The sequence below is a fragment of the Primulina huaijiensis genome, chromosome 8 (assembly GCF_012295235.1).
Source record: "Primulina huaijiensis isolate GDHJ02 chromosome 8, ASM1229523v2, whole genome shotgun sequence".
Taxonomy (NCBI): domain Eukaryota; kingdom Viridiplantae; phylum Streptophyta; class Magnoliopsida; order Lamiales; family Gesneriaceae; genus Primulina; species Primulina huaijiensis.
Window position 1 is genome coordinate 1,348,794 of NC_133313.1, and position 9,661 is coordinate 1,358,454.

General features: G+C 29.6%; 1 protein-coding gene across 5 annotated transcripts in view; it reads left to right on the forward strand.

Moving 5' to 3' along the window:
• The first annotated feature begins 212 nt into the window (after nt 1–212).
• Nucleotides 213–9,661, forward strand: part of LOC140982472 (disease resistance protein At4g27190-like) — a 26,248-nt gene continuing 16,799 nt past the window's right edge. For 2 of the 5 annotated variants that reach the window (XM_073448993.1, XM_073448991.1), the window contains exons 1-2: nt 213–3,633; nt 4,050–4,547. In XM_073448993.1, the coding sequence (XP_073305094.1) occupies nt 883–3,633; nt 4,050–4,547 (3,249 nt within the window). In that variant the 5' untranslated portion in view covers nt 213–882. Of the gene's footprint in view, nt 3,634–4,049; nt 4,548–4,940; nt 5,306–9,661 lie in introns of those variants that run through there. The other 3 variants (XM_073448995.1, XM_073448994.1, XM_073448996.1) reach the window with 3 other exon arrangements.

The window sequence follows — 9,661 nt, forward strand, 5'->3', positions numbered from 1 at the left end:
TCGTATGTGTGAATTTTTATTTTTCTGACAAGTTTTAATTTTGCTTGTGAACTAAATTACTATAAATTTAAAATTTGATTAATGTCATTATCAGGTCAAATGATGCCAAAAAAGTAGTAATTTTGTCGGCAAATTTTGAAAAAAATCTATCTAAATGAAAGGATGAGATTGAAGCAATGAAAAGAAGTAGGCCATTGGGTGCTGGCATATGATACGATACCTCTAGGAAGACTTTAAGTCAACTCCATTATTTCTACTTTGTAATTTCATTCTCAAATCCATCGAAATCCCATTTCTTCTTCAATCTCATTCCATTTTATTGCTTTATCTGTTTCAGATTCGAAGGAAAACTAAAATTAAACAGATTTGCTCTATTTGTCTTTGTTTCAGAGTCTTTTGAACATAGTGGAGCAGATTCACGTGGGATTTTCCATCTCCATTCAGTCGTTTGCTAATGGAAGACTGTTGGTTAAATCCGCTTCAATATGTAAAAGAAGTTGCAAAATGCATAGTTACTGAGACCCTTTGCCCTCCCGTCAAGCGCCATATTGATTATTGGTGGTGCTTCGACGGAAATGTTCAAGGCCTGAGGGAGGAAATGGGTCGTTTGGAAAGGGAAATGAGCAATAGGAACCAAAATATTGAAGAGGCTCGGCTTCGTGCCGAAATTCCTACGACTGATGTCCAAAATTGGTCAAATGAAGGCTCTCAGAAGCTTGAGGAGGCGACGAGGATTTTGCAAGGCTGCGATGATCTTAAGCTATGGAATATAATCCCGCGGTACTCGGTGGGAAAGAGTGCCAAAGAAACAGCAGAAGGCATCGCTAAACTACGAGAAGAAGGAAATTTGCTTAGGATTGCTGATCCCCCCCTCCGGCAGCAATGGTACCTATCTGTCGTCCACCAAATTTGGAGTTTCAATCGAGAAAAATTATGGAGGAAGACATCATCGAGTCTTTGAAAGATGGCAACGTCCGCATGATAGCGATTTGCGGCGCGGGAGGTGTTGGGAAGACAACTATGGTGCGAAGAATTGAGGATAGAGTGAGAAAAGAGTTTGATGAGGTTGTGACTGTAGTTGTCAGTCAACAAACTGACAAGACTAAAATTCAGAATCAAATTGCAGAAATATTACGTTTGGGTTTGAGCGAGAAGACTTTGGAGGGTAGAGCACATATATTGCGCACCAGGCTAATGGATTCGATGAAGAAACTCATAATATTTGATGATGTTTGGAAAAGCTTTGAGCCGGAGGATATAGGAGTTCCTTGTGGAGGATGCAAAATTATATTGACATCTCGGCTGAAAGATGTATGTGAAGAAATGGAAGCCGATAAAGTTATTGAAGTACAAGTCTTAGACAAAAAAGAAGCTTGGACACTTTTTAGAGAGAAATCTGGTGATTGCGTGGATGATTTATATTTGCGTCCCATAGCAGAAGAAGTCGCAGAAGAATGCAAAGGTTTGCCAATTGCGCTTGCAACCGTTGGTAAAGCTCTGAAAAATAGAAGTATAAAGACCTGGAAAGATGCACTTTTACAACTGAGAGGAGCTAACCCATCGAATTTCCCGCAAGTTCTGGAAAATGTTTACATGCCTCTGAAACTGAGTTACGATATCTTGGAAACTGAAAGTGAAAAGTCCTTTTTCCTGCTATGTTGCTTGTTTCCCGAAGATTATAACATCCGGATTGAGGACTTGGCTTTGCTCAGCTTTGGGTTAGGCATGTTTGAGGGAATCAACAATATTGAAGATGGAAGAAACAGAACACAACATTTATTGGAGAGGCTTAGAAGTCGTTTTTTATTGATGACTGGTCGTGATGAACAAGAGGTAAAAATGCATGATGTTGTTCGTGATGTGGCTATTTTCATTGGTTCAAAAGAAAAGCAAGGTTTTTTGAATGCGTGCTCAATGGATTCATCTCGCAATTGCAATTGGATGTCGTTGGAAATTTCAAATATTGCCAATGCCAAGCTTCCTGTTGGGTTGGATTTTCCAAATCTTCGTCTCTTGATGCTTCTGAATTCCAATTATTCAGAATTTCCAAAAGGATTTGTTGTCAGTGATATTTGTTTTAAAGGAATGAAGGAGCTGACAGTCTTGTATTTTTCACATCAAAATTTTCAATCACTTCCATCCTCTCTGGAATTCCTAAAAAAACTTAGAAAGTTGCACTTGGAAAATTGCGAGGTGAAAGACATATCAATTGTTGGAGTGTTAGCAAGTTTGGAAATTCTTTGCGTCTGGCGCTGTCACGAAATTGAAGAGTTACCAGCAAATGTTGGGGAATTGAAATTTCTAAGATTATTAGAATTGAGGAATTGCTTGGAACTCCGAAGAATAGTGGCTGGTGTCATATCAAGCTTGGTTGGGTTGGAGGAATTGAAGATAGTTAATTGCTTTAACAAATGGGAAGCAAAGGGAAATGTAAGTGAAGAAAGGAATGCTAGTCTTTCAGAACTTGAGTCTCTCAGCAATTTGACTTGCTTGGAGATTGATATATTTGATCCCAAATTGGTCGCCCAAGAGATATTGCTTTCAAAGCAGTTAAGAAGATATCAAATACGTGCTTTCAAAGCTTTCAAAGCAGTTAGTATGCGTCAGAAAAGTATCACACTCCAATTACCGAGAGACCGATTTTTAGATGGCATGAAGCATGAGAGAATAATCACACTCCATTTACCGAGAGACGTGACATTAGGAAATTGGATTCATCGACTAATAAAGAACACCCAGTTGCTAGATTTACGTGGAGATGGTTCAAGCTATTTTAATCTAGGTGAGATTGAAAGCTTGAGGGAGCTCGTATTTCAAAATTGTTCAACGGTGGAGAAATTGATGAATGCAATCGATTGCAAACTCCCCATGTTGGAGCACCTGCTGCTGAGAGATCTCGGAGAGTTGGAAGAAATAATTGATGGTACAATTCCAGAGGGATCCAATTCCTTCCAAAATCTAGAATCACTAGCTGTTGGACGTCTTCCCAAGTTGGGATATTTGTGGAAGAGTCCAAATCAGAATGTTTCACTGGTCAACCTCAAGTCCATATACATATCTTCTTGTCTCAATCTACGATATCTCTTCTCAGTGGCAACAGCAAGGAGTCTTGTACAACTTCGAAGCCTTGAAATACTTTCATGTAGGACGATTGAACAAGTGTTGTGGAACGTAATGGAAAGCAACACAGAGGCTTCTATTATTGAGTTCCCAAAGTTGAAGAGACTGAAACTGTACAATCTGCCAAACCTTTTGGCTTTCACCCAAGGAGTTGAAATCATAAAATTCCCCCAGTTGATAGAACTACAAATCAACTGCTGCCCAAATCTCCGAACCAAAATCGACCAATTCTCTGCCGGCATGATTGAGAAGATCGTCGTTAGTGATCGTGACACTATAGAAGAACTATTTAGGGATGATGGAAATCGCCATATCATATTCCAAGAATTGTATGAATTGGACCTACGTGGTCTGCCATGCCTGACAACGTTCTACGGAGGTGCTGAAAGCATCAAGTTTCCAAAGCTGAAAGAGTTTTGGATTGGAAATTTGCCAAGGCTGAATAGTTTTGTGCCAATAGATTCAGAACCCACCCACGACCAGAATTCTCTTCATTTATTTTGCAATAAAAAGGTACGTCTTTTCTTCGTATTTTAAATAATAAACGTCACATGTGTCCAGATGCTAATATACAGATCAAGAAACAAATATTTCATCGTTATTGGGTTTGAATAGTATAAGGAATATGTATAAGATTCATATACTGGTTTTTGTTTTATTTTATAATCATGGCCATTGCTAAAATGGAATTTCTTTGAGATTTGTTTTTATGAATTGTTGCATCAGCAAATAAATTGTTTATTATATATACATCAGCAAATAAATTGTTGATATTTTTTGTAAGTTAGTGTTAGCTAGCAAAATAGGAAGTGGTTATGTTTTTATACAGTTTTGATTACTTATAGACTATTTGGATTCTACATTTAGATTAAAATGATTTCATTTTGAGCAATCGATGAACTGTCATTTAATTTCTCAATCTTTTGCAGGTTGAAATTATTGGCCTGAAGGAACTTCATCTCAATGAATTTCCATATAAAATAAGCAATGTGTGGTGTCGCCATATCCCAATCAGTTTCTTTCATAATCTTGAGAGATTGTCTATATATAAAATTGATGGTATCAGAAACTTAATATCATCTTCAATAGCAAAAGCTCTTGTTAATCTCAATACGCTAGATATAAAGTATTGCAAAGAGATGATTGACGTGATTGAGGATGATACACATGTAACTGTTAACTCTGTCTTTCCTAATCTAGAATATTTGGATATTGAAGGCAATTGTAAGTTGAGAAGTTTTTGCCAATGGAAGCACGCATTTGAGTTACCATCACTTGTCGATGTTCAAATAGCTGGTCGCCCCTTGATGAAAACTTTCACTTTGGGATCGCTAAGTACGCCAAAATTACATCAGTTCCAGATAAATTACGAGGACATTGAAATAAAAGACTTGAACGGCGGCATACATCATTACATAAGTACTAAGGTAAGTTTCTATGAATATCCAATACATAACTATCATCATATTACAATGTATATTTGTTGTATGTGTTAGAATGAATTTTTGCTTTTGTTTCATTCAAAAAAGTACGACCCCTCTTTATATTTTGTCTTTATAATTATACTAATGTTTATGCTCTGTTCCCTTAATGTAGTGGACTTGTATGTTTAACATGTGTCGAATTCATTGTTTTGATAGGTTAGCATTTTTATTATTGTAATATGTAAGTGTATATTTTTCCTTTCAATATTATGCCTTTTATTTGGTAATATGATTGTAATTACTTTTCGTTATGATAGGCTAAATCCTAAATTTTTTTATTATGCAACTACTGCCTGATCGAGGCCTGTTGTTTTGTTTAAATGTGATAATATATAGCAGAATGCAAACAAGGATGAGTACAATGTGGATGAGAAGCATGAGGATAAGAAAGAGACAAAAGGCGAGGAAACGACAGAGAGCAGCAGCAACAATCTTATGTGAGGTGATGGTATTCAAATTGATTTGTTTATGTTTTGCTAGTGAAAGGAACATTGACTCATGATTCTAGATACACGTATTAGCTTCTCCTTTGTTCCAACATGTCCCCCCTTCCGCAGCATCAAGAACTGCAGAGGCGAGTGGTAAGTTTTATAGCACCTAAACTTGGATCCTAAACTCTGCCTAACTAGTTTGGATTTACTTGGATTATTTCAGCAAGTTCATGCAACCCTCGATCTGTTAGCCCTTGTTTCTCTGTATCTTATAGTAATCTTCCTTTCAAGTTGGATTTTCTTGCTTTAATTTGTAATTCGATGTTGCATACTTAAACCAACATATAATAATGTTTTTTGGTTGACTTTAGATGTTAAATCTTTCTCCAAGCTGCTTTCCCCTGCTTCTCAGCTTGTTTAATAAAAATATGAGGTGCATGCAACAGGTTGTTGTTAGCTTAATATGAATATTTCAAAATTCTGCTTTAATATATTTCCACATTCTTGCATTTTTGTGCCTTCAATTTTTGTTCCTTGTACTTTATAAGAAAATATTATATGTAGTTTAATCTTTCCCCTATACATCCAGAATTACCCCATATAGGTATACAAAATATTAGACAAAAAATAAACGCACAAACCATGTATGTAATAAATTAATCAACCACAATAGTATATGAAATAACAAATATCTATACATATTATAAAAGTCTGAATCAATGTCAAAGTTTTTCTATTATGTATTGTCAACTTTGTCCTTAGTTTGTACATACAGGAGAAATTTAGTGAGGATATTTTTGTAAAATCAGTTATTATGATCAGAACAAAATTGTCAAACTACATTTATGCTAGATAACGCTTAAGTTGTCAAGAAAGATGAAACTCTAAAATTATTTGATTTTTATTTTTTGTAGATGAATTGAACAAACTTTTTTCACAAAAAATATTAATTTGAAAAGATTGAAATACTAAAATATATTTGTTATATTTGCTTATAGATGAAGTGAGAAGAATTTTTCACAAAAAACTTAATTTGTAAATTTTTTTCACAAAAAAGTTAATTTGTCGAAGATTAAAATACCAAAATTCTTTGGTTTTAATTTCTGGTAAATAAAGTGAAAATATTTTTTTCACAAAAAACTTAATTTGTATATTTTTTAAAAAAATTGCTATGATCATCTATTTTTAAATATTAAATGAAATAGTTATACAATATATGAGACAATGAAATTAATTGTTTAATAGTTATGCGTTAAATTTAGATATTATGAGAACTGATTTTAGAACTGAAGTCAAGAAAAATTAGTTCTGATTTTGATTTCAGTGTTCTTGAAAATAATGGTCGAGTTAAAAAGTGTTATTAAAACCTTTAAATTTCTTATTATTTATAGTTAAAATATTTGAATTTTTCAAAGATATTCATATTTTATGATATTAACACTCATAATTGAATTTCTCTAAATAATTTATTAAACTCTTTATTTTCAATTCTTAGTTTAAAAACCAAAAAATATGTTAGTATTAAACTTCATATTATTATATTATTATATACTTATCATGTTATTCTACGTATTGCATATATAATTAATTTTTTCATATTTCTTCTTGTGATACTATAATTTATTATTTAATTAGAAATGCACTAAAAATATAATTATAAATTTGCATTAAAATAATAAAATATGATATAGAGAGAAAATTAAAAAGATAAAACATTTAAAGGTAGTATAAAGATGAATTATTTGGTTAAATTAATTAGGAGTTGCATTTTATTTTTAGTGGGGATATTTTTGTAAAATCAGTTATTATGATCAGGACAAAATTGTCAAACTATATTTATGCTAGATAATGATCAAGTTGTCAAGAAAGATGAAACTCTAAAATTATTTGATTTTTATTTTCTTGTAGATGAATTGAACAAAATTTTTACACAAAAAATATTAATTTGAAAAGATTGAAATACCAAAATATATTGATTTTATTTGCTTATATATGAAGTGAGAAGAATCTTTCACAAAAAACTTAATTTGTAGATTTTTTTCACAAAAAAGTTAATTTGTAGAAGATTAAAATACCAAAATTCTTTGGTTTTAATAGCTTGTAAATAAAGTGAAAATATTTTTTTCACAAAAAACTTATTTTGTATATTTTTTAAAAAAATTGCTATGATCATCTATTTTTAAATATTAAATGAAATAGTTATACCATATGTGAGACAATGAAATTAATTATTTAATAGTTATGCGTTAAATTTATATATTATGAGAACTGATTTTGGAACTGAAGTCAAGAAAAATTAGTTCTGATCTTGGTTTCAGTGTTCCTGAAAATAATGGTCTAGTTAAAAAGTGTTATTAAAACCTTTAAATTTCTTATAATTTATAGCTAAAATATTTGAATTTTTCTAAGATATTCATATTTTATGATATTATTAATATATTAACACTCATAATTGAATTCTCCTAAATAATTTATTAAACTCTTTATTTTCAATTATTAGTTTAAAAACCATAAAATATGTTAGTATTAAACTTCATATTATTATATTATTATATACTTATCATGTTATTCTACATATTGCATATATAATTAATTTTTTCATATTTCTTCTTGTGATACTATAATTTATTACTTAATTAGAAAATGCACTAAAAATATAATTATAAATTTGCATTAAAATAATAAAATATGATATAGAGAGAAAATTAAAAAAATAAAACATTTAAAAGTAGTATAAAGATGAATTATTTGAGAAAATTAATCAGGAGTTATATTTTATTCTTGAAATGATATAAATTACTACAATCAATATAATTGTAATGATAATTCATTAGAAATTTGTTAGAATTTTACATATATATCTTTTTTTAGTTTTTGGATTTTTATAAACAAGATATAGATTATCATGGGTCCTTCATATATATAATTTTTTGAAGTTTTTTTTTTAAAAATCTATATACTTAGTTTGTAGATACATGAGAAATTGAGTGAGGATATTTTTGTAAAATCAATTATTATGATCAGGACAAAATTGTCAAACTACATTTATGATAGATAATGATCAAGTTGCCAAGAAAGATGAAACTCTAAAATTATTTCATTTTTATTTTCTTGTAGATGATTGAATTCACAAAAAATATTAATTTGAAAAGATTGAAATACCAAAATATATTGGTTTTATTTGCTTATAGATGAAGTGAGAAGAATTTTTCACAAAAAACTTGATTTGTAGATTTTTTTCACAAAAAGTTAATTTGTAGAAGATTAAAATACCAAAATTCTTTGGTTTTAATTGCTTGTAAATAAAGTGAAAATATTTTTTTCATAAAAAACTTAATTTGTATAAGGATATGATGTTAAATATCTTTTATTTTACATTAAGTAAGATTAATTATTTTAAGACGAATAATTAAACTAATGAAGCCAAGTAATTAAACTAATTTTCTTTTTGTTTTATCAAGGTTGGTGTCATGTAGAAAGTTCGCCATTTAATTGCATTTACAAAATGATACAAGAATTATTAGATATAAATATAGATAATCCTAATAACTATTTAGTTGATATTTATTCTATCTATATTTCTTTATCAAAAAGAAAGTCGATTAATATTTTTCAAAGTCTTGTTTATTACTAAAATTTAACGATATAAGATTGCATAAATATATTTGTATTAATTTTATCTATTTTTTCTTTTTTTTAAAGACTATAAACTATAACAATTATTTTATGAGATATTTTCTTGCAATTAACGAAAGAGTATTTTTATAAGAGATATATACTGACAAAACATTTACAGCTTTTTGTAAACTTAAAAAATATATATGTGAATGTAAATTTTTAAAATTATGATAAATAAATTTTAATAAAAATTATTCATTAGCATTACTCATTATTTCTCCATAGACAATGTCAAAATTATTTGGTTTTTATTTACTTGTAGATGAAGTGAACAAATATTTTTCACAAAAATATTTGTTCGAATGTTATTTATTTTATTTTGTATATTTATAATCTTTTGAATGATTTTATCTATACAAGAAGTTTATCTTTAATTTGGTGAGGATGTTTTGGTAAAATCAATTATTATGATGATGTCAAAATTGTCAATCTATGTATGTTAGGTAATGATCGAATTGTCAATAAGACTGAAACTCCAAAATTTTTTGGTTTTTATTTTCTTGTAGATGAATTGAACATATTTTTTTCCACAAAATATTAATTTGAGAATATTGAAATACAAAAATTCATTGGTTTTATTTGTTTATAGATGAAGTGAAAATAATTTTTTCCCAAAACAATTAGTTTGTAAAATATTGAAATACCAAAATTCTTTTGTTTTATTTGGTTGAAAATATAGTGAATTTTTTTCACAAAAAAAAAAAATTTGTGTAAGGACATGAAATTAAATATCCTTTATTTTACATTAATTAAGATTATTTAATTTAAAACGACGAATTAAAATAATGATGCCAAATAATTAAATCATGTGGGTTGGCGTCATGAAGAAGGTTCCACAGTTAATTACATTTTACAAAAATGATACGAAGCATTATCGAATATAGAAGAAAGATGACCTTATAAATATTTCGCGAGTATTTATTCTATCTATATTTCTTTATAAAAAAA